Source organism: Pogona vitticeps, chromosome 5, assembly GCF_051106095.1.
Source record: "Pogona vitticeps strain Pit_001003342236 chromosome 5, PviZW2.1, whole genome shotgun sequence".
Classification (NCBI taxonomy): Eukaryota; Metazoa; Chordata; class Lepidosauria; order Squamata; family Agamidae; genus Pogona; species Pogona vitticeps.
The window spans coordinates 115,762,629-115,789,007 of record NC_135787.1 but is presented as its reverse complement, the minus strand read 5'-3'; the positions used below and the strand labels follow the sequence as shown (position 1 = coordinate 115,789,007).

The 26,379-nt window shown below is 38.1% G+C and overlaps 1 protein-coding gene across 2 annotated transcripts in view; it reads left to right on the top strand.

Annotated features, from left to right (window-relative positions):
* RELN (reelin) overlaps positions 1–26,379 on the top strand; it is a 383,519-nt gene that overhangs the window by 341,724 nt on the left and 15,416 nt on the right. For both annotated transcript variants that reach the window (XM_078394334.1, XM_078394333.1), the window contains 17 exons: positions 715–855; positions 1,515–1,692; positions 2,889–3,082; positions 5,399–5,655; positions 6,399–6,553; positions 7,399–7,613; positions 8,219–8,396; positions 8,718–8,893; positions 11,332–11,438; positions 12,328–12,570; positions 13,254–13,429; positions 13,954–14,027; positions 20,332–20,493; positions 20,974–21,131; positions 22,412–22,631; positions 23,814–24,011; positions 25,482–25,580. In XM_078394334.1, the coding sequence (XP_078250460.1) occupies positions 715–855; positions 1,515–1,692; positions 2,889–3,082; positions 5,399–5,655; positions 6,399–6,553; positions 7,399–7,613; positions 8,219–8,396; positions 8,718–8,893; positions 11,332–11,438; positions 12,328–12,570; positions 13,254–13,429; positions 13,954–14,027; positions 20,332–20,493; positions 20,974–21,131; positions 22,412–22,631; positions 23,814–24,011; positions 25,482–25,580 (2,931 nt within the window). The remainder of the gene's footprint in view (positions 1–714; positions 856–1,514; positions 1,693–2,888; positions 3,083–5,398; positions 5,656–6,398; positions 6,554–7,398; positions 7,614–8,218; positions 8,397–8,717; positions 8,894–11,331; positions 11,439–12,327; positions 12,571–13,253; positions 13,430–13,953; positions 14,028–20,331; positions 20,494–20,973; positions 21,132–22,411; positions 22,632–23,813; positions 24,012–25,481; positions 25,581–26,379) is intronic.

Genomic DNA, 26,379 nt, shown 5'->3' with positions numbered 1-26,379 from the left:
ATTTGAACTGAAGTCTTCAGCATTTGGAACAAATAGACTAGACTTTGTCTAGAGGGGCGAGGTAAAAATCCGATAAATAAAATAAAATAAAATAAAATGTGTAGTGCACCAGTGCTGAAGGCCTTTGAGAGATTTTGAGCAATACAATTGTCATAAAAGTGATTATTATACATCAGCATTTCCCTCAGTGTTACTGGACTTTCAGGCTTGAGAAATAATGAACAGTGTATCCTGGTTCTTTATCGATGAACACAGTAAATATGGTATCACCCATAAAGATGTTCTGCTGTATAAATTCCATTTGAAATAAATGGAAGCTGTGAAAGATTAACATGTGCTCCTGCACAATACCCATTCATTTCAATGGGATCTGTGGTAGATTACTCCATTGAGAATCGAACTGGTCTTAAACCTACCCAAATTGAAAGACCCAAACTTTTTACCTCCAAACTATGCCTATTATAACAAAAAGTTTTATCTGATGCTTTGATAACTTTTTAGATCTTGGCAGTGTGACATATAAATTCAGAATAAATATTGTAGAAGAGTGGAGTGTACAAACCAAGCATGAAGTTGAATGCTGCCATCTACTGTTTAAAATGTTTACTACATGCATTTCATAGTTCATGAAGTGTTCTTTGGATATGGTACTTGCTAACTGACATGCTTTAATGCCGGTGGCATTTGTTTGATATTTGTTTGCCTTTCCCAAAGGTCCCAGGCAACCCGTTTCCGCTGGCATCAGCCAGCTCCATTTGACAAGCAGCAAACATGGGCCATTGACAATATCTACATTGGTGATGGCTGTATAGATATGTGTAGCGGCCATGGGAAGTGCAGCCAGGGGAACTGCGTGTAAGTGTTAAATTCTTGTGGAAGAGACAGTGCTGCCATTGCCAGACCCTGAAGAAACAGGGGAAGAACCTGGAAGCTAAGAAATGATACCTTCATATAATAAAAGTGAGAGTCTAGTGGAATAGGTTAGAACATAGTGACATCAGATAAGGGTGGCAAATGACGTCTAGAAAGAAAAAGTCCATAGAAAAAGTCTGGTTGTTGTTTTTGCCTCAGAGATGGAGTCTGATATAGCAGCAAGTAAAGAGGGGGAATGCAGCTAAAGTCCCCATTCCCTTCATGGATACAAATGTTGAATACCTGAACAGAACTATGGTTAAATAATAGCTGTTATGTGCTGATGTACGATGACTTTCCCAGGCTCTTCTAGATATGACATAATCAGCAGTGTCTTGCCTGTCACTCTAGGTGGTGATTCGCGGCCATGCAGCTTGCCCGAGGCTGCATGGAGACAGGGCATGAGCTACACATAGTATGTCCCAGGAGGCACACTGGAGATTTGAGCCTCCAGCCCTTGGCTATATAATCAGGTGCTCCTCTCCACTGAACTATATCAACTCTCTGAACAGGACTTTCAGGGTCCCAGTTTTATATGCAGATGAAAGCACTGCTTATTGAATATCTTTCCAGCTAAGTTCTCTGCTTGTCATGGCTTACAGGTGTGATGAAAATTGGGGCGGACTGTACTGCGATGAGCCAGAAATACCTCTTCCCACCCAACTTAAAGACAACTTCAATCGTGCACCTTCCAATCAAAACTGGTTGACAGTAAATGGCGGAAAACTGAGCACTGTCTGTGGAGCTGTGGCTTCTGGAATGGCTCTTCATTTTAGTGGGGTTGGTGTTTTGGTCGTGTACCTGCCGTTTGTGCAAGGCTTGTTTTATAATTCTCAGTCAGAGTCCAACTAAAAGTTAGTGACAAAATTATAAAATACGTTGGAATGTAGAAATTCTGAAATGGTTCCACATGCCATTAATGTGGAGCCTGCTTACACTGCCAATGGGCATCTTCTGGGAGAATGCAAAAATCTAACATAAAATTTATTCCATTATAAACCCTTGCTAGAACTTACATTCTTAGCTGTTCACTGTTTTGGTTAAGTAATTCTGAGTGGTTCAATCAGTGAGAGATTGTGTGCTTCCACATTTTCTTTTTGCAGATTTAATTTCCTTTAGTTATAGATAAGCCATTAAAATATGTACCGGGAAGGCAACTAAGGATCTCACTCGACTTTTATAACAAGCTTCCGAAGGTTAACAGTGAGGAACCATGTTTTTTATCAGAAATATTACATCTGTTCTGGCCCTAATGGATCACAGACTCCAGTTCCAAACTACCATCACTGTACCAAACTGTACAATTTTGTTCATAATAATTCATACAAATTTCTTAATTAATAACTAGTGTAGTTCCTAATTAATAATTAATATAGGTTTCTTAATTAACATATGTCCTTAAGACTTCAAACTTGTGCAAAGCAATAATGTTGAAATATGTATTCTTTGCAGTATGAAATCGTGGAACTGGCATTCCTACTGTTTTTGCAGCCTTGTCCTCTCTGCCTATACCAAAAAATATTGTATCAGAAATGAAATACATCATACATAAGCTCATTCCCATCCTTAGAAGTTTCACTTGGCAGTAATCACTGTTGACTTCTAGAAAACTCATTTTAGAGATACCAAATCTGTAACTATAAAGCAACACTTAAAATCAAATAATGGCCAAGTATATATAGCATATTCTGGTCATATATTCCTAAATTTATAGTTATAATTTTTCTTTCATTTGAACAAATTAAGTTCTTTGCTTCAGGATCCCAGAAACTATCTAGTTTTTGGCCTCATGAGCCCAGCTAGCCCTTCACTTATTCTCTTTTTATGAATTTCTTGGTTTTCAATCCTAGACTTGCCCTTTGAAAACACCTCTTTGTTTCATTTGTTTAACACCTATCAAGTAATTTCAATTAATAAGTACATTGTGGATAGTTAATTCCCTGTAGGAGTCATAATAATTTTGTTTCTTTCTTAAGGGATGCAGCCGTTTGCTGGTTACAGTGGATCTAAACCTTACTAATGCAGAATTCATCCAGTTCTATTTCATGTATGGATGTTTGATAACTCCCAACAGTCGTAACCAAGGAGTTCTCCTAGAATATTCTGTGAATGGTGGCATTACCTGGAACCTGTTGATGGAAATATTTTATGACCAGTTCAGCAAGCCTGGGTAATGATGTTTGTGTTACTTGTTTAGAACCTGTCTCGATTGTAAATAGTTCTTTGTTTTTCAAGCCCTCTTCTGGAGAGCTCAGAGTTCTGCTTGACTTTAGTAAACTCAAAATCAGTTAGAAGAAAAAATAAAGTAAATAGTATGTAGAAGCTGTCCTTGGCTGAAATCCAGTAGAGTAACTTATGCTACATAAGGCCGATTACAATGTCAGCTATGGAAAATTTTCAGAAATATTCCACCACCACCACTGCCTGGGGTCTGCAGGATATGGAAAAGTCTTTAAATTTTGAAGTGTCTCTGCTAGTAAAATTGTACCATCAGCAGCAATTTTTAGAATGTCAGTTCCTTTCCAGTGACAAAAGGGATTGCAAAGGAGCCTCAGGACTTTTGTGATGGAACTTGGAAAGTTTTAATTTAAAAAATATGTAATAATAATAAATTGCTACAGCTGATGATGCCATCAACCTCACATGCCGTACATTAAAACGACAGGATGTCAACCATTGTATATTACCCATACAATATTCAAAATCTGATATATAACCTATCTGGCCAGCTGACCATTCTGCTTAGTTTAGTACTTGGAAATTTCCATAAAGTTATTTTATTTGCATACCAAGGAGCATTATACATGCCTGTGGATCAACAAATTGTGCTTCAGTGCATCTTATTCTTCATTTAATTTTAAAGCACCCTGAATGAAATAATTCCTGCTGAAATGTGAGTGGATGTTAAAATAACTATGATGGTGTTGGTACTCTAAATCAGTGGTTCTTAAACTTGGGTAACCCAGGTGTTCTTGGACTGCAAGTCCCAGAAGCCCCAACCAACATAGCTGGTGGTGAAGGCTTCTGGGAATTGCAGTCCAAGAACACCTGGATTGCCCAAGGTTAAAAACCACTGCTCTAAATATAGGGAGTACCAACTCCCTATATTTTATAGGCGGGGTATAAAATGAATGAATGAATGAATGAATGAATGAATGAATAAGCACCAGTAAACTTGATCGGACTAGTCTGAGGCAGTTTGTGTTGGGCTGCTCCCTCCCGCATATCTGGTTGTCATGTCAGTTACAGCTATGACATGAAAATCTGATTGTTTGAAACATCTTTTGTATGTAAACAAAGGATTTATTATAACAGATGAAGCCTTCTTATGTTGAGGTGAATAATGATTATAATAAATACATAAGAATGTGAATATAGAATGTGAATTCCATTTTTTCTGAAGAGCTTTAGGGAAGTGCATAAAAATACATTTAGACTGACCGTCTGTCCTGTGATGAATGCTAATCCAGGATTAGAATCCTCATTGTTGTAATCCAGCAAGAAAGAGTGTCAGCTGCATGTATAATTTAGCATACTATGGGGTTTGTCCTTATAGTTAAATCATCATAAAGCTATGTGAACGTAGAGAATAGAGCCATAGTCCCTGTCTGTCTGTAATTCTCAATAAATCCTGGTGCTGAGGAACTATGACAGATCAAAGAGCATGACTGTGTGTGGCTCAGAGGGGCAATTGAAATTCCCACTTACCAGTAATTTCATGTTTGTTACTAAAGGTATATGAAACTCAATCTTTCTCATATACATTATGCCCAAAGTCAAGAGTTAATCAACCGTATACCTATTTCATATGATTATTAAAGGGGAGCAGTTCTGTTGCAAAGACTGAATCAAATTCATCTGTTATTCATAAACATGAGAGTATGTATCTCTTTCCCGTTGTTCTGTTAAAGGTGTATGTGGTGTTCACTAAAATTTAGCTAATAAAATTACAGAATGCACTTATCAACATTTTATTTTCCTTCTAGTTTATAGGTATCTAATTATTAACTGCAACTCAAAATCCATAACAGAGTTTTAGATCACTTATCCCCTCAATCCCTAATCTCACCTCAGTCCAATGCCATTAACACCACTAATATTTCTATCCTATGCGACTTGTTGGGCCATAATTTCAATAAGTAGATTAAAAAGTAAGTTCTATAATGGACTCTCTTGACTAACTCCTCTTTGTAGTTTGATCATGATTTATTAAAATTGATTAGCAATCAGAACTGTATAAATACAATTGCATTGCTGAAGTTCGAGTCAAATCTGATCCTTAGTATGTTGCATGTAATCTACTCTATGGAATCAAATCTGTTTTCTGTATCCATAAAGTAAAATGATACAAGTTATTTCTTCCTCTGTGTTTAACCAGTTAGAGGGGTTTTTTAAAATTGTGACCTGTATTTTTAAATAAAGTTTCCACTGAAGCAGTGTAAACATAATGTTTCAAATCTCCCCCCCCCCCGTTGCTGTGTTTTAGCTTTGTGAACATTCTTCTTCCTCTTGATGCCAAAGAAGTGGGAACCCGTTTCCGTTGGTGGCAGCCAAAGCATGATGGTCTGGATCAAAGTGACTGGGCAATCGACAATGTGCTGATCTCAGGGTCAGCTGATCAGAGGACAGTTATGTTGGACACTTTCAGCAGTGCTCCAGTACCGCAGCATGAACGTACTCCTGCAGATGCAGGGCCCACAGGCAGGATTGCTTTTGATATGTTCATGGAAGACAGGACAACAGGTAGGAGGGAGATCATATGGAGAAAACCTGTAGGCATTATCAACTTTGTTGTTTTCTCGCATGGTTCCTATGCCCTTACCAGGTTTCTGACAAGCAGAAATTAGTCAGGGAAAGATTTTTCAAACAGAATTAAAGGAAACATTTCACATTTTTTGTGTGTTGCAGGATATGTTTGAACTTGCTAAAAACTTATAGATGTTTAAGGCATGGGGATGCCTTTAATAAAAGTATAATATGCAATTTGCTGCAATGCTAAACTTTTTAAAATATAAAGGAAAGTTAAATAATTATTATTTTAGCATTAAATAATCCATGATTCAATTATAACATTACGGAGTCAATAATCTAGTACTTAACACCATTGATAGTGATTAATGGTCTGGAAGTCATCTACAAGAGGTCGGGCCTTCTTCGCTGTGGCACCAACTCTTTGGAACCAGCTCTCAGTGGAGCTGCACCTGACCCAGTGCCTCCTAACATTTAGGAGACATTTCAAAATGTTGCTTTTTTGAGAGGCCTTCTATAATGACCCTTCCTGACTTCATGCCTCATGTCCTACGTGTCACAGAGATAATATGCCTCTTGGTGCCATTTGTTTTATTTCTCCGATTGCTTATTTATAATTTCATTATTCATTAACATGTTGTAAACCGCCCAGAATACTGCATTGCACCAATGGGATGGTATACAAATTAAACAGACAGACATTGCCATTTCAAAATACTGATTTTAATTTTCTTAAGTGAATGAGCATTGGCTGTTCCATGATGACTGTTCCATTGAAAGATTCTGTGACTCTCCTGATGGTGTCATGATGTGTGGCAGTAATGATGGCAGAGAAGTGTATGCTGTCACTCATGATCTCACTCCTACAGAAAACTGGATCATGCAATTCAAGGTAAACTCTACTTTCCAAAGCTTTGAAATACTGTAATTTGATTAACATTGGATTAACAGTACAGAATTGATAAGCATCTTTACAAGAACAGATAAATGTGTGAAATGCACTGATTTGAATTTTTAAATCATTGATTCCTGACTATTCTCAGGTATCTTCATTAGGCTTGTCAATATTTCTATTACAGTCATGTGATTTTGTTGTGTCATAAGAAATTTTATCCTTTGTGAATTTTTATGTAACTAATTAGCAACAGAGCTTGAAAGTATTACAAGTAATGACTTTGTCTGTAATTACCTTTGGAGCTAACTATATTGTTTTAAAATAAAATAACAGCTGGCAATGGTATTGTTTTTATAGGGTAATGTGTAACGTTTGCTTCTTACTCCTAAAACATTGGCTTGTTTAAGGGCAACTTGGGATTTCAGACCTTTTTGTTTTATAATGGATGGAATCATTTTGGCGTTCATTATTTGTGTGCTGTCTGTTATAAAAGAAAGTGATCTTTCCTGCCAGTTCTGGACTGACAGCACGCTCAAGATACATGAAGAACACTGTCCTTTAAACAGGGCTTCGTGAGATGGCTATATAATGAATTAGGCTAACACAACGGACAGTCCGATAACTTTATAAGGCACTCATCTTGCAAGTCAGAAAATAAAGTTTTTTTCTTTTTGCCCTGCCAATGACATGCAAGAAATTCCTGGGATAAGTCTAGGTGTGCCTTAGATTTCCCTCTTTTAGACTAACAGATAATATTGTCATAGAGATATCTATGAAAGCCTCAAAATTATTTTTATTTCAAAGGGAGAAAAAGACCTTCTGTTTTCTTTTACAAATATTAGATTTCTGTTGGATGTAAAATCTCAGAAAAAAATGCACAAAATCAAGTCCATGTGCAGTTTTCTACTGACTTTGGAGTAAGTTGGAACTACTTGATACCTCAGTGCTTACCTGCTGACCCCAAATGTTCTGGGCGTGTTTCACAGCCTTCTGTCTTCTTTCCAACAAAAGGATGGAAACGGGTAACATACCCTCTGCCTGAAAGTCTAGTGGGAAAGTAAGTATGAAAGACCTGAGCTACTGATACTTCTTGAGATAATTTTGATAGTATGAAACTTCCTGACAACAAGTGGCACACTGTTTTGGCCTGGAGTTCAGATTACCTTCAGGGTTTAACCTCCCAATTATTTGATAACTTCAGGATTGCCTTCAGCATCTTAGACAACTGATGACCCTCCCTCCTAAAATTTGAGAGAGCAACCCCATGCTTGATCTATGCACTTCCCTGCCCAGTGTCATAGCGCCCCATGTAAACAGAGTCTTGGAGCAATAACTCCTGCCTCACGACATGGAAACACGAAGAATCCCTCATAGAGCTGGAGAAAGGCAGCCTTTCTTTAGGTCTAGGAGAGAGAAAATCCTCATTCTTATTGCTGGGCAGTTATCAAACATACAAGAAGGGGTTCCTCTCAAAGCACTAGAGAAAGGCTTGTTTTCTTTAGCAGTAGGAACACTTTGTAATATCTCTGTTGTTTTATTTCTGAAGTACAGGTTTAAATTATCCTATTTTTCTTTTGAGAGGAATATAGTAATAATGTCATGTGTACCTCTTATTTGTCTTAACATGTTCTGCTCTCCTCTTCTCTTTACGTATTAATTCAGCCCAGTAAGGTTTAGGTTCTATCAGAAGTATTCAGACATGCAGTGGGCCATTGACAATTTCTATCTTGGACCTGGTTGTGTAGACCACTGTAAAGGACATGGAGATTGTCTGAAAGAACAGTGTATCTGTGATCCGGGTTTCTCTGGTTCAAACTGCTACTTGACTCAGACACTAAAGGTAATTAAAATTGATTTTGGTGCACATTGTATTGAAAAAAATATGCGTAAGAAAAACTGTTTGGAGATGTTTTAAAAACTACATACATGTCTGTGGTAAAATTTATTCTAAGCCTGTAAGTAGACACCCCCCCCCCAAATACAGGACTGAACCTATTTAATGAAAGCAAATGCAATCCTCATATTCCAAGAAAATGAACTTTATATAGGCATTGGGATACTGTAGGAAAAAGTAATATTTTCCTAAGTTATTCATTTGTATGACAAAAAAAAACTATATTAGTAATTGATTGGAATCTCAAATGTTGTATTCCTTTAACAGACTTTCTTGAAGGAGCGCTTTGACAATGAAGAAATTAGACCAGATTTATGGATGTCTCTGGAAGGAGGCATTGCTTGCATGGAATGTGGAATTCTAGCCGAAGACACAGCGCTATATTTTGGAGGTCCTACTGTGAGACAGGCTGTCACTCAAGACTTAGATTTGCGAGGTGCAAAGTACGTCAGATTACTTTGGTATAGCCAATATATTTCAATGAAGGTTACCTTGAAAAAACATCAAAGCTGCAGATTAGGGGGCCATGGCAACAGGCAGTGATATATGACCCTTTCACCATTTAGGGACACATTTGGAGTCAATTTTGTGATCTGACTGAATTAGTTAACTGACTGATAACAATTTCATAGCTTTACAAGATATTAAAAATACCCTCAAGTTTTTATACCATGTAGCTTCAATCTTAGGTGCATTTAGGGTCACCTTGGTTAAAACTGCTCCTGGCCTTATTAACTAGGCCAAGGTGGACAATATGTGGCCTCTCCAAAATTTGTTAATTTGCAGCTCCCATAATCAACACGTTATCTATGTTGGCTGGGAATCTAGGACTTCTGGTACATCATGAGAACCACAAATTGCCTGTTCCTGATGTACAGTCACATCTTCAGCTACTTAGTGAAATGCAGAAATTTGATTATCTAAAGCAGGAGACCAGAAATGAGCCTTGTTTAGGAATGCAGGTATAAAATTGAAAAATCTGGGATACTTCTTTATGCTTTTTGGCAGACTTTTAAAATAAATTTGTTAAAATTACCAAAGATAAGTTTTGTGGTAGACCTGATGGTAACATTTTCCAGATGGATTATTTAGTTTTAGATTTCAGTCCAGTTCATTGTCTGGATGCTTCCATGCTAAGAAACATATATGGATAGATTGTTTAATTTTTCCCTTCCAATTACATTCAGATGTAAGGTGCTCCCATGGCTATTTAAGGCATCTACCTAGGAGTACAGAATATTATGCTTGAAGGAGATTGCTGTTATTGAACAATTTACTAACAAAGGGCATGATCAAGCCAACAACCAATGAACAATGATATTCCTAAAGATCCTATTTGAAAGGAGAAAGAATATATGTTGCAAAATTTACAAATGATTAGCCCTAAGAATTAGTTTCATCTGTGTTGCTATAGTCCAACAGCCTGCTCAGTTCATTCTAGCTGGGTTGCACATATCTTTATTAGGTTCTAACACATGGGCGGTATATAAATTGAATAAATAAATAATAAATAAAACAAATAAATTACATACTATTGCCTCCAACATGTTTTTGCCTTCATTAGTATTTGTTGCTCACCATGTTGATCAGAAAAAGGGACGTGGTGGCGCTGTGGGCTAAACCGCAGAAGCCTGTGCTGCAGGGTCAGAAGACCAAGCAGTCGTAAGATCGAATCCACGTGACGGAGTGAGCTCCCATTGCTTGTCCCAGCTCCCGCCAACCTAGCAGTTCGAAAGCATGCAAATGCAAGTAGATAAATAGGGACTACTTCGGTGGGAAGGTAACAGCGTTCCGTGTCTAAGTTGCACTGGCCATGTGACCACGGAAGATTGTCTTCAGACAAACGCTGGCTCTATGGCTTGGAAACGGGGATGAGCACCGCCCCCTAGAGTCGAACACGACTGGACAAAAATTGTCAAGGGGAACCTTTACCTTTACCTTTATGTTGATCAGAACACTTTACTACTGATTATGGCTGCAGCTCAGATCTCACCTCTTTCTCCAGGAAAGGCAAATCTAGAAACTACACTCCTTACTGAAGCCTATAACTCAAACGTTAACTACTGTACATCTAGGAATCCATATAGTTTCTAGTGTTTCGTGATTCTAGACAGAAGTAGCCAACATGCTGCCCTCCAAAGTTTTGCACAACACAACACTCCTGCTATCAGTCCTAGCTAGCATGCGTAATAATCAAGAGTTATGGTAGTTAGGGTGCAAAAGATTTCTGATGTGCCTGTTTTCATACTCGTACTGAGCCACCCAGTCAGCAGTGCTGGCCCCACTGTGAGCCACTAAATCAAGAGGCAGACTACAAAATAGCAAAAATAGAGGCAGCCCAATAAACTTTATACTGATGTTACTGCACATTAGGGAAAGAATGAGAAGGTATGGAGTACTTTATAAAATGTTTGACAGCAATTGTTATAGCTGGAGGAGAAAGAGAAAGTTGGGGTGAGTTAGCATAAGGTATAGCCCCTGACCTGACGCCTTCCAATGACTGGGAGGCAGTGGCATTTGTTAGTCTGGTTCAGGTAGCAAAATGTATTGAGCTTGCCCTGCTGGCAAGGGACAAGAATTCATTGGTCCTATTCTAATGTATTTAGACTCTGGAGTCTTCATTGTCTTCTTTCCAGGCCAGGGCTTTCTCTCTCAATACAGCCTTCATATAATCAGCAAACCTTCAGATATTAGTACAACTCAGTTCAGAATGTATATGTATTTTATTCTATCCATAAAACAGATGTTAAAGATTCTGGGTTGTATGAACATCAGCTGTGTTTGTTTCAATTGCACTTAATTTTTATGGTAGGGGGAAATATTTATTATACTTTAAGTGATATTTCCTTTTACTATTACCCACCAATATGTTCTTATACAGGTTTTTACAATATTGGGGAAGAATTGGGAGTGAAAACAATATGACGACCTGTCATAGACCAACATGTCGCAAAGAAGGAGTTCTTCTAGATTATTCAACAGACGGAGGCAAGTACCTATTTTAATGAGCTTTAGCAAATACTTCCGCCTCTATTTAATCACTGTAATATTAGCAAAATATTTATGTAATGAATGTTGCTGCTAGGCAAGCTTATAGCTTGCAAGACAATGGGCTCTTGCTCTAAAAATGCAGTTATTCTGAGGGTTCTGGTTATCTGAAGACACAGCAACAACAATGAGCCCCTCAGCCAGTATACCAAGATGATATTATTTTTCTGCCTCTTCCTTGACTACACAGAAAGAGGCACTAATGTAGAAAAAGAAATCACAGCAAATTTGAAGTCTAGGTTATATGTCTGTATAAACAGTATAAACATGGCAGTTTATTGAAATTTTTGTGCTTATCCACATACTTTGGATGTCTACCAAATAAAATTGTATCATGTTCAGAACTATATTATCATACCTCTGTTATATGTGTTGTTGAACAATATTTGCCAGCATTCCAGAAGAAATTGGATGAAACTTTCCCACTTGTGCTCACAGTTCTTACTAAAAACATTGGCAATGCTTATTTTTAAGAGTTCAGCAAATGACTAATAATTGTTCATTCTTAAACAAGAATGATTCTATTGAAAAGCCATAGAAGTTTGTTTTTTCTCCCACAGTATTTTGAGATTTCTTTTTATTCCTCATGTTGCATTTTATGGTGTTTTCCTAAGATTCTTTAGCACTAATTAATGGTTAAGATAAATAATTATATTTCTTTGATCTTATGAGGCTCACTATTACACAGTAATTGCTCCCTACTCAAACTCCTTGTAGGCAAATGTTGCATGGTCCACATCTTATGTGTTGTCAGATTGTAGTTATTCTCTGTCATGGGTTCTCAGGCATTTATTAATTCCCTGCTTTATCTTTAATCCTTCTAATGTAGGAGTATCTTGGACATTACTTCATGAGATGGATTATCAAAAATACATATCCATTAGGCATGACTACATTCTGCTTCCAGAAGATGCTCTGACTAATACAACACGCCTGCGCTGGTGGCAGCCATTTGTAATTAATAATGGAATTGTGGTCTCAGGCTTTGATCGTGCTCAGTGGGCGCTAGATAATATACTAATTGGAGGAGCAGAGATAAATCCAAGTCAACTGGTAGACACATTTGATGATGGTAAGGGTCAAATGGATAATCACATTTTCAACTTGATGCTATGATGACTGACAGAATTCTACTCCTACATATCCATTTTTCTTTAAACAATATACAGGGAAGTTTTTTAATTGGATTGCTCCAAATTATTGCTCACATATGGTAAAGATTTTTTTAAAATTGTTATAAGGAATTTTTCTAGATATTGATATTCCCACCATATTTCCACATTTTGAAATGGAATTAATAGTTCCAGCAGAATTTGTACTATAATGTCACAGAAGACACCAAATGTCAGCAGAGTTGAGCAAATGCTAACAGATACTAGGGTCTCAAGATCCATAAGGGCATAAAGTGATTGTCACCATTATTTCCTACCTTGGAGCATTTGGAAAGGTCAAGGCAACATAAGTCTCTTTCTATCACACACACACTCTACTGCTTCCTGAGTATCTGGCATGACAAGGGAAATCAGTTACATGCTTCTTGGAAATCTCTGGTGGGAACAATTCCCACTTATCACATCTCTGGGTACACTGTGGCTACGATGCAAAGAACTCCAGACCTATCTGCTTATAAATCTTCCTAATGCTTATTGGAATGTCTTACCATGATGAAATGAATATGCAAAATGCTTTGGCATTTCACTTTTCACCTGATTGTTATAAGACTTCCCATTAATTTTATCTAATTCATATTAATAGAAGGCATTTCCCATGAAGAAAACTGGAGTTTCTATCCAAATGCTGTCAGGACTGCAGGATTCTGTGGCAACCCATCATTTCACCTGTACTGGCCAAATAAGAAGAAGGACCAAACACACAATATTCTGTCCTCTCGGGAACTCATTATACAACCAGGATATATGATACAATTTAAAGTAAGAAGCAAGTTTTTTGCCATTCAGATTAAAGCTTAGGTTAATTTAGAATTTGCCATCAAATTCTGATAGGTCCAAGTGTTCAGGTTCTCACTGAATATTCACTTTATCTTGCTTGTTGCAATTTTGGAAAATTCTTTTAGTATATCTAAGAATAGCAAAGGAGTAACAGCTCATATACATGTTATTTCTATTCAAAGAGTGGTATCCAAATGTTATGAATAACAAGAACAAAGGTTAATCTTATTGAGGTATATTAAACCAAGTGACAATTTGTCTCCTGAAGAAAGACATTTATAAGCTAGCAAGTGACATGTTGTTATAGCAGTACTGTTATTGCTATGCTACTGGCTGGCTGAAGCTTAGGAAAGTGTAGAATGTCTGTTAGTTTGAACTTCTTAGATCTATAAATGGAATGACCTGTCAGAGTAGGATCTGTGGTGGGGGTGCCAGAATCCAGTCAAGAGAGAGATGAAGAATGTTAAAGTTGAACAAAAAATTATAGCTCATTTCCTTTGTTGCAGATTGTAGTGGGCTGTGAAGCAACATCCTGTGGAGACCTCCATTCTGTAATGCTGGAATACACCAAGGATGCCAGGTAACATTTTTTTTTAATGACCACAGTGGCAGATACTAGGGATCAGCCTAAATAGTAAAACTACTTTTGAAAAAGTTTTGTATTATTCATACATTCATATACGTACAAACCTTAAGAAATATAGATACATCAATATTAAAACAATACAGTGTGTTAGGCATATATCATCACAACAATCCTAACAAAGGCATAAGATAAATATAGAATTAATGAATTAGTAGCTAAAACCAGCCTTATAAAGTCAGCAGAATTCTAGCTTTACACCATTTGTGTGCAATGATGTAGAAACTGTGATGGCAAATTGCTGCTGATTAATGAGTTGCCATTTGGATTCTTAATTGTGTGCCAGATACATGACTAGGTCTGCAAGCAGCAACTCATTAATTAGCAGAAATTCACCACTGTGATTTTCTCTATTACTCTTATACCAGCATAAATCCACAGTATATTTCTGTGAAAGAAGGTCTATGAGATAGAAAATCCTTAGGATTAATCTGGTTCCTAGCCCTCCTTCAATCTGTGTTTTGTAACATAATGATAAAATACCACATTTTATCTGCTACTTTTTTTTCAAACAATTGTTCTCCTAATTACATAAAAATATATTTTTGGCTGCCATCAAGAAACAAAGATAAACATTCCTCATAACTGTGTGAACTTTAGTGTCCACTACACTGAGTGACATAGAACGTTTTTATACCAGTTGTTCTGTACTAACCTCCTTTTTCAAGAATTGTTTCTGAAAAAATTAAAAGTTACAGGGCAGTCCCACTACATATAATTATATATCCCTCTTCCTTTGCAAAGTCTTCAAACACCCAAGAGGCATATTTTCCCTCCTATATAGCAGTTCCAAAGGTGAGGTGTTTCGGCAGCCAGAATAAACTTTCTTTTTATTATTTTATATAATTGATATAATTATAATTTATATTTTTTTACATTTAATAAAATGTAATAAGATGCAATATACAAAACCATAAAATAGTTATAAACCATCAAATCCCACATAGTAAATATAACAAATGGTATTACTAGTTAACACATAGCCGCCTAGAGTGGCTGTTTCGACCAGATAGGCGGGGTATAAATAGAATAAATAAATAAAAAATAAATAAATATTTCCATAAATCAGCGCGAGTGGCTTGGGGATTGCTAAGAGAATCAGTATGATTATTGTTATGCCTCTCAGAGTAGACCTAGTTTAGATGGGCAGAGTAAAACCTAATAAAATAAATAAATAAAAATACTGAATAAAAGAAACCCAGGTTTTATAAAACAAGTCTATACTGGAATTCTGGTACCTCAGTTATTAGTGGGCAGTGAGTTTTTCCATCAAACTAATTTCCACACCCTAAATTCCCAAGCATTAGTTGAAATTTTGGCAGCTGTCTTCCAATACTGAGCAATTGTTTGTCTAGCTATCAGAAATATAACATCAGAAAGCATGGTTATAAGTCCAGCACTGGGATTAATGAGTTTATTCTTAGATACCAAGGCACTACCACATCATAAAGAGCTAATTATTTTCTTGTGTGTAGCAGCTAGAATGAACTTTCTTTTTATACTAATACTGAATCTGTCCAAATGACTTTCCAAACTTTATCCAAAGAAGGGCCTGAAAAAGTTACTTTTTCCAGACTGCAACTCTTAATATCCTCCAGCCGTCCCCCCCTTCCCCAGGATACCTCTTGAACTTCTTGAATCCCTCAATCAGAATGCTAGGCTTGTGTGCATCCTGATATTGTCTGCAGTTCATTAGCTATCATCGTTCTCTATAAGTTGCAAGCAGTCAAAGCCAATTATTTGTGCAAAATCTATAAGCACTGAGTCATTCACTTGATCTTTCATGGTTTTATTATCTAGAAAAGATTGTAACTCTGTGTGTTGTACCAATACATCTTAGCTTTCCTCAATTTATCCTGCAGTATCACACTACAATGTTTTCAACCTTTTAGTATGTTACAGAGAGTCATAAAACTATAATCACTCCATGATCTTCTATCTAGAGAGCGAGTAAATCAGTACATTAAATTAAATATGGGCAATACAAGGATTTTTCATCTGCGGTTAGTCTAGCTCATCTAATAGTATGGGTTACTTAATTTATCTAAGCACAATGGAGCTAAAGGAACCTAGCTTCTTCCTGGATTTATGAGCAGGTTTTTCTTCCTCTTCTACAACCAGGGGGAGGAATTTAGAACTAGTTGCTTCCGCTTTTTGATTAACTACATCCTGCTTTGCTATACTCATCCAATGATTTAATTAAACAATTATGGTTTTTAAAAAGCCAGTTTCACAAACCATGGTGTCAGTTGTATTTTTTTTTTAAGTAAACATAATTACTTTTAGGTCCGGCAGCTGGAGGCCAATGTTCTAATCTCCACGCTATTAGGGAGCAGGCTGGGTAGGTGGGGCTCGTCAGCCTTGGAAGGCAGCCCATCTAGGAGAAAGAAAACTCCAATTTCAAACCTCCACTGCCTTGTGGCTATATCCACTGATGGAAAAGATTTCAGGAGTTAACCTTGAGGCAAAATCTAGAGCCAGAGGCCCGGAGGCAGTTCGTGTCATTCTGGCAACTCCTGTGACGTCACTGGAACCAGTTGTATTGGCTCTTGCCTTTCCATTGGGCTATTTCAGTGACATGGAGAGGGGGGATTTGCTGCCTGGGTAACAGCCTAACTTCCATATTATTTTAATATTTCATTTTATGCACCAACACTGTCTTCCACAACAGAAGTCAAAGACAAATTCTACGACGATCTGGTAGCTCCTCTCAAAAAAATCCCCAAGACAGAACCACTGTTCATTCTCGGAGACTTTAATGCTAGAGTTGGTGCTGATCACAATTCTTAGCCCACTTGTCTAGGCCATTTTGGCATTTGGAAGATGAACGAAAATGGCCAACGCTTGCTGTGGCTTTGCTGTTATTATGGTCTTTGTGTCAGCAATATGTTCTTCAATATGAAGCTTCATATTAAAGAACATATTGGAGACATCCAAGATCGAAGAATTGACATCAGCTCGATTTGATCCTCACTAGACATTCTAGCCTCCCTAGTATTACAATCACACACAGTTAACAGAGTGCTGATTGCGATACTGATCACTCCCTGGTGTGTAGTAGAGTAAAACTGCGAGCAAAGTGATTGTGTTACACGAAAAAGGAAGGAAGACCATGTATTGACATCAGCAAGACTCGCGATCAGAGAAAAGTGGAGGAATTTGCCCAAGAACTTGGGGAAACCCTTCCAGGCCCGGCTGGTGTAAATGCACCTGAACAATGGGAACATTTCAAGAATGCTCTTTCTAATACCACCCTGTCCACATTTGGCAAGAAGACCAAAAAGAGGGGTTCGAAGCCCATTCGGAGGAGTTGATGCCAGAGGAGAGCTCTAGCAGCATACAAAGCCTGTCCTACTGAGTACAACTTGCAGGCTCTATGACTTGCCAGTAGCCAAGTCCAACAGGCTGCCAAGAGATGTTCCAATGATTATTGGCTTCACCTCTGCTCTCAGATACAGATAGCAGCGGACACAGGTAACATCAAGGTATGACAGTATCAAGCAGGCTTTAGGTCCAATACAGAAGAAATCTGCTCCCTTGAAGTCTGCTACAGGCGTGATCATCCAGGATCGAGAACAGCGGGTGGAACGCTGGCTGCAGCACTACTCTGAGCTATATTCCAGAGAGAATGTAGTAACCAAAGAGGCACTAAATAACATCGGGTGCCTGCCTGTCTTGGAAGAGTTGGAAAGTGAACCAACTTTAGTAGAAATAAAAGCAGCCTTGGATTCCCTCGCCTCCGGCAAGGCACCTGGGAAGGATAACATACCTAATGAAGTGCAGTAAAGAGATCATCACCACCGAGATGTATGAAATCTTTTGTCTTTGCTGGAGGGAAGGTGGACATGACATGAAGGATGCAAACATCATCACATTGTATAAGAACAAAGGAGACAGGGATGACTGCAATAACTACTGTGGCATCTCTCTTCCCAGCCTTGTAAGGAAGATGTTTGCCTGTGTTGTGCTGAAGAGACTCCAGGTAGTTGCAAACAGAGTCTATCTAGAATCACAGTGTGGATTTCGAGCTAATAGATCCACCACTGACATGGTATTCTCCCTCAGACAGTTCCAGGAGAAATGTAGGGAACAACAACAGCCACTCTTTGTCGCCTTCATAGATCTCACAAAGGCCTTTGATTTGGTTAGCAGGGACGGGTTTTTTAAAATACTTCCCAAGATTGGATGTCCACCTTGACTCCTTAACATCATCAGGTCCTTTCATGAGGAAATGAAGGGCACTGTAATTTTGATGGCTCAACATCAGATCCCTTTGACATCTGAAGCGGAGTGAAACAGAGCTGTGTCCTCGCGCTGACCCTGTTTGGGATTTTTTTTGCTGTCATGCTGAAGCATGCCTTTGGAATTGCAACAGAAGGTGTCTATCTCTGGACTAGATCAGATGGAAAGCTCTTTAATCTGTCTAGACTGAGAGCAAAGAACAAAGTCCAGCTGAAATGCATGCGGGACTTCCTCTTTGCCGATGATGCAGCTGTTGTTGCCCACTCTGCTGAAGACCTCGAACAACTCATGAATAGCTTTAGCAAGGTCTGTCAAGACTTTGATTTAACAATCAGCCTGAAGAAAACACAAGTCATGGGTCAGGGCGTAGACTCAGTTCCCTGTATTACCATGTCCACACAATAATTGAGGTTGTTCATGACATTGTGTACCTTGGCTCAACAATCTCTGATTCTGTCTCCCTAGTTGTCAAGCTGGATAAAACATTGGCAAAGCAGCTACCACGTTCTGTAGACTCACAAAGAGAGTATGGCTTAATAAGAAACTGATAGCATATGTCATGATCCAGGTCTATAGAACCTGTGTCCTGCCTGAGTACACTCCTGTACTGCAATGAGTCCTGGACACTTTGTGCACGGCAGGAAAGGAAGCTGAACATGTTCCATATGCGTTGTCTCCAACCCATATTTTGTATCACCTGGCAGGACAAAGTTCCAAATATAGTAGTCCTAGAATGAGCTGGAATTTTTAGCATGTATACATTATTGAAACAGCAACGTCTATGTTGGCTTGGGCATGTCATCAGAATGGCTGATGGCCGAATTCCAAAAGATCTCCTGTATGGAGAATTAGTGCAGGGAAGTCGCCCCAGAAGGAGACCACAGCTGTGATACAAGGATATCTGCAAGTGGGATCTGAAGGCATTAGGAATGAACTTCAACAGATGGGAAACCTTGGCATCTGAGTGTTCAGCTTGGAGGCAGGCAGTGCATCATTGCCCGTCCCATTTTGAAGAGACCCTTGTCCAGCAGGCCGAGGCAAAGAGGTAGTCCCAAACCCAGCAAAATCAGGGAGCTGGACAGGGGGCAGATTGTATTTGTCTTCAATGTGGAATGGATTTTCACTCTCGAATTGGCCTTCTCAGCCACACTAGATGCTGTTCCAAGTCCTCCATGCAGAGCACACTACCATAGTCTCTCGAGACTGAAGGATGCCTAATCTAAAACTATAGTTAATGTTAACCATCTGACAAGCAAATCAAAGTTAAGCAAGGCTCCCTCGTGCATAAGGAGGAAGAAGAAAACACATGAAGTCTGGAAATAGCTAGGCTTGTTCACATCTCACTAAACACTTGTTTAACATGATGTCTGAATGCAGTCAATAATTATTAGTTTCTTAATTAGTGATTCCCCCCTTAACTGATCTTTGTAGAAAGTCTTCTATTGTCTGTTATTACAATGAAATTAGAAGACAATTAGCCAAGATCAGATCATAAGTAATCTACAGTTCAAACAAAGAGAAAAGACTGTATACATGTGTATAAAGAGCTTAATTGCTTCTTTCTCAATTGTACAGCTGAATGTATGACTGCCTTCATTAAGAACTATGCAGAATATGAGACAATATGATGGTTTTGTTTATTCCAGTGGCCATTTAATATGCTTGTTGACATAGTTCCACACCATAAATATACCAGAAACACTCACTTTTAAAATTGTCAAACAAAACAAACTGTCGTTCAAAGAATCTCTGGATTTATTTTTTACTGAACTTATCCTAGTGTTCCTAGTAAACGCAGTGGGATGTGGCATGGAAAACCCAAGATTAAGAAAAGAATTCAAGACTTCAGCCTTTCCCTATTTTTAATTTAAGCTCTCAGAAAATATTGTTAAGGATACCCTTTCAAAAATACACATTTCCACAATATTTAATAAGTGCTTGACTTTTTTGGTATTGTGTTCAGCTGCTGTAATGATATTATTTCCTGTGCTTGCTTCAGATCAGATTCATGGCAGCTTGTCCAGACACAATGTCTCCCATCCTCTTCAAATAGTGTTGGCTGTTCCCCATTTCAATTCCATGAAGCTACCATCTATAACTCTGTCAACTGCTCTTCTTGGAAGAGAATAACTATCCAGCTGCCCGATCATGTCTCATCCAGGTATGTAATCAAAAGGGCTCTGCACTACACTGCTATAAAATTTCATCTGTTTAGCTGGCACTGAAGAGTGGCACAGAAGAAGAGATGATTTTTAAAACCATTTTCTCTTTGCTATTGTACATAATAAATTTTATTTTGGAAATTGTTCCCCTTAACAAAAATAAATACATAGATCCTATTAAGTAATATATTTGGTAGACTGGGAGCTTCGGCAGATATGATGCTTCATTACTTTTAATGTACTGGGGAAAATAAAGAATATGGTACCGATACTCTGCATATTCTACAACTCTTTAAAATAGAAGTTAGGATAGATTATAGCTGTAGTACACAGAAGGCAACAGATCATTATCTAAAGCGACAATATCCGCTTAGATTTTCTACTGATACCCATTGTATAACTTGGCTATAGCGTGTGAAAGCGATCATTATTATTATATAGATAACTAACATTTTGAATTTGGGGGATTTTATTTCTAGCGCAACTCAATTCCGGTGGATTCAGAAAGGAGATGAGCCAGAAAAACAAAGCTGGGCTATCGATCATGTGTACATTGGAGAAGCTTGTCCCAAGCTCTGCAGTGGCCATGGATATTGCACTACTGGAGCAATTTGCATTTGTGATGAAGGATACCAAGGTCTTGTGTTCCGCCTCTTTAAAATCGAAACCTAATCTATGTAAACCAAATCAGACAGTAAATAATAAGAGGTGTATGCAGTCCAAAAAAGAGAACTTCTTTAAGATAAAGGCATTGATTGAAAAATTGCTTAGACTCCTAGGCAAATCTAGAATGGAGGTTTTCAGCTAATGCCTCAAAAGAATCAGCGGGGGGGGCAGGAGGAGAAGGGGGAGATTATATTACCAATGTGATCAAAAGTTGTGTATTACATGGAGCTATGCTTAAAGGAAGGCTGAAAATATATGGTCTTCCAGAAGTTATTGAACACAAGTTCCCATCAGCTTTAGCCAACCTAGTCAAGCCGTGAGATGTGATGGAATTAGCAGTTCATCAGCCTCTGAAGGGCCAAAGTTTTCCCAACCCAGACTTAAAGGATACTCAAACTTCATCCAGTACAGAAAATTATCTGTGATTCACTGCACAAATAAGATTGCATCTACAACTCCAACATGCTTACCATTGGGGAACTTTACTGGCTTTTAAATGAAAAGGATTAATGTCAGTGCCCAGTCATCCAGTGCCTAGGCAACAAGTACAAATTTGACAGATATGAAAGTATTGACATGAGAAATACATTAGAATTATTAGTGAGAGCTAAATGCCTTGGCTTTTAAGTACCTTATACTTCAAAGATTCTTTGTAATGGGAAAACAACTATTCAGCACTTACACAATCTGTGGAAATAGTAGATTTTCTTACATGTATTTACAGCATTTTCACTTACTAGGATAGTATACAAACATCTCAAAATCGTTAACACAACCAGTGGCATACAAATATTTTTTTCAATAAAGTAAAAGGTTGTGCTTCTTTTGCTGCCTACTACAAAATTACACAATGAAATCTCAAAATGGATTCTTAACAACCATTCTTAACTCTTTCTGCAAACCAGAAATGTAATATGTTTGACCTATCATCCTTTTTAAAAAAGTTGATGTTTTATAAGATAATAAAACTATGGAAATATGGGCTGTGAAAATATCTTTTCCCTTTTATCATATGGTGTTTAAAAACAGCTAAATGATATGTGAGCATACATATAGACCTCTGAGGAAAAAATTTAATGCAATTCTCAGGTAATATTTCATGCAGTCTGTCCTAAGCATTCACCTTGCTTTTACCCAAGTTCAAGGACTTCATCTGATGCACAGGCTCTTCTTAAAATATGAACATAAATTCTCAGGTATAGTGATACACTGATACTTGTCAGTGTTACAAATGTTATTTATTGTTTTTAGGGGACGACTGCTCTGTCTTCAACCATGACCTTCCCAGTTACATTAAAGATAATTTTGAATCGGCAAGAGTAACAGAAATAAATTGGGAAACCATTCAGGGTGGAGTTATAGGAAATGGATGTGGACAGCTGGCACCATATGCACACGGAGATTCCCTGTATTTCAATGGCTGCCAGATAAGGCAAGCTGTAACCAAGCCCTTGGATTTGACCCGAGCAAGGTAATTTTGTATTGCCATCAATGCTGTCCTTTGTAAACAGTTTTCTAATAGTGCCATCATGAACTTTAACATTTCATATGCTGAGCCCTGTAACTCCTGGGGTTTTTTTGCAATTTCTTTGAGCATTGTACGATCTCACCTTAGGGTGAATTGGCTTGGACATCCACTCTCGCAAGACTGGCAGTTGTCTTGAATGTTTTTCACTTGTGAATAATCTTCCTCAGTGTAGAATGCTGAACTTTAAATTGTTTGAAAATCGGCTTCTAACCCGTTTCAGATTGATGGGCAGCAACAAGTGCTTCTCTGCGTTCACTGCTGATTTGTTTCTTCCTTGGCGGTGCATTAACAAAGACTTGAATGCTCCAGACCACCAAACTGTTAGAACTTCAGCTTTTATAGAGGTGGTCGCACTTGCTGATGATCAATTCCTCAAGGGCATTTGGTTGGCAGCACCTGGTTGCTACTTAGCCTCTTAATCCCTGGGGAAGCAGTAAGGGTGTATTTAGCTTTTCACACATGGCTTCTCCATTTTGGAGAAAATAAATTTATTTTAAAAAAATAAATAAATCATGACATGGTGTAATATGTATGTGTTGCTGTTCATCCAAGGTTGTATTTACCTAATTTTCAGACCTGCTAAGGATCAGATGATTTTTATCACGTCCTGATACGTAAAACCATAGAATTAAAAGAGGGTGTACTTTATTTTTCACACGACTATACCCTGTACTTGCTAGAGAGCCTTTTCCAGCCAAATGTTTCTACCAAATTGAGACTGAGAAATCAGGTTTACTAAGGAAGCAGAAAGGCTAGTGAAGGAAGGCACAAAGAGCAGTGAGCTGGTGCTCTTTGCTAACAGAGCGCATCAGACCACACTTGTGCCCTAAAAACCAAGAAAAGAATTAACAGAGAATTACAGAAAAGAAGGTTTCACAATCTTAGAATTACTGGAGGGAAATGTTTCATAACGTTTCATAATTATTGGCATTAATCTTTCATAACAATTAGAAGGTTATCAGATTATCTGATTTGCAAACTGCAAAAAATCTTAAAGCATCTTGGGAGTTTTAATTTATTTTTGTTGTGAGCCAGTTTTGGTAAAAACTTGACTCTCTGACTTTTTGTATATTACAAATTAATGTTTTTCTCTTTTATATTGTCCTTCTTGTGTCTTCCCACCAGCAAAATAATGTTTGTTTTACAAATTGGGAGCCTTTCACAAACAGATAGCTGCAACACCAATCTGAGTGACCCTAACACTGTGGATAAAGCAGTATTACTCCAGTACAGTGTAAATAATGGCATCACATGGCATGTCATTGCACAACATCAACCAAAGGACTTTTTACAAGCCCAAAGAGTATCTTATAATGTACCACTGTAAGTATGGGTAATATTACACATTTGCTGTTCTCAGTTAATATGGCTTAATATGGTCTATATTTCTTTATAACTCTCCTATTTGTAAAACCTCTTAACTAATATTATCACATTCATCTTAGTTACTAGTACCAAGGCAAATAAATAGATAAATAATGGTGACGTGGTAGCGCTGCGGGTTAAACTGCTGAAGCCTCTGTGCTGCAAGGTCAGAAGGCCTGCAGTCGTAAGATCGAATCCACGACATGGAGTGAGCCCCTGTCGCTTGTCCCAGCTCCTGCCAACCTAGCGGTTCGAAAGCATGCAAAATGCAAAAATGCGAGTAGATAAATAGGTACCACCTCGGTGGGAAGGTAAATGGCATTTCGTGTCTAGTCACGCTGGCCACGTGACCATGGAGGATTGTCTGCGGACAAACCCTAGCTCTGTGGGTTGGAAACAGAGATGAGCACCGCCCTCTAGAGTCGGACACGACTGGACAAAATTGTCAAGGGAAACCTTTACCTTTACCTTTTTACAAAGGCAAATAAATTACACTTAACCTAGGGCTTAACACTAGCAGGTCCACACCTCGAACATTTCTACCTTAACAAATCAGCGGCAAATTTGCTAAGGGGAGGGATTGGAAAGAAAAATGAGGGTCACTGGGAACTGCTGATTTTCATTTGTCTCCACAACTCTCCTTGCATCACGTGGAATCCTGTGATGTCACAGCAGTTGCTACCTTAACATTCTGCGTATCAAGTGTATCTTAAACTTCTGTTCCACATCAAAATAGCTAAATGTCTGCTTCTCTCAGTAGAGGAAGGCTAAAGTAAAAACAGATTTGGCCAAAATGGTTAATGAGCCACTGTAATTTTCTTTTCTTTTTTATTTTGCTTTTGCTTTTGTTTCTTCTTCATTTTTCTGAAGTTTTATAGATTACAGTTCTTCAACAGCTAATGCAATATAAGAAATTGCTCTTATATAGAGACCGCTATATGTAAAAACAATATGTAATGTGTTAAAACAAATGAATACACACACACTATACATATATTACATTATATCATTATATATATGATAACTTTAAAAAATTGGTTTAAATGTCAACCCTATGCAGCATAAGTTACACTGCTGGATTTGAGCCATTCTGATGTAATTCTAAGGGGGGAAAGGAATGAGAGAAGGATCTGTGTCTTCTGGTTTGCAGTACTTAAAAATGCATGAGTCATTTATTTAGTATTTGTTTGTTTAATGCAAAACACCTTTTCTTGATGTTCTGCATCGCATCTTCTGGAATAGAGTATGATGTGCAGATGTCAAAAGATAAAACTAGAAAGGCTAGAAATTTAATAAATACCAAGCTGCATTTTATGTAATTCCAGCAAGTATCTTAGGACTGGAAGATATGGCTCAAGGGAAACCTACAAGCCATGCTGCCTACTGCTTTTCTCCTTTGTAAACTGGTTTCTCTATCTGGTACTGTAGGGAAGCACGAATGAAAGGAGTGTTACTTCGCTGGTGGCAGCCCCGCCATAATGGCACAGGCCATGATCAGTGGGCTCTGGACCATGTAGAAGTTGTTCAGTGAGTATAAAAGCATCATTTCATATCACCACTGCACCATCTTTAAAAGTACTGATTTTCCTCCAGCATTGTTTCAAAGGGGGTAGGGAACTGTTTTATACTGAAGATATATAGCAAAGGAATGCCCTGCATATTTTTCTGAAATTCAGGAGAAGAAATATTAGCTTTAATCTGCCTGTGAATGCTGGGGTACTTGTATATCAGTACCTTGTGTTTTGACAGTGGAAGGATGTGTATGCTCAACAGTTAATTTGGCGTGAGAAGCTGATCTGTGTCTTGCTGCAGAGTTACAAAACAGTAGGACTATATTGCTCTCACATAGAATAATATTGTGATCTAGTAGAGCCTCAACATTAGAATCTACTAGCCAGAATCCTGTTGACGCAGCTCCACTTGCACAGGGCTGATAACATCATCAGTCATATCCATTTACCTTTAATTGTTGGGAGAAAGGCAACATGCCTGTAAGACAAACAAACAATTAATTAATTAAAAGTTCCCTCTCTTCCCCACACACTCGGGTTCTGAGGCTCCTTAGAAATCCCTTTCAACCTGGAGGAGTCTTTGGGGACCTCAGAACGGGGGGAGCATTCGATGTCCATAAATCGCTGCCACCAGTATCAGCAGCTGTGGCCCATAAATTGCAGCAGGATCAGCAGCTATGGTCTTCATACATTAAATGCTCCCCTCCCAGTTCCAAGGCCCTCAAATGCTTCCCACGGTAGAAAGAGATTTCTAGGGAGCTTTGGAACCTGTGTAGGGGAATCTAATTAAAAGATAAAAGGCCACAGCTGATGAC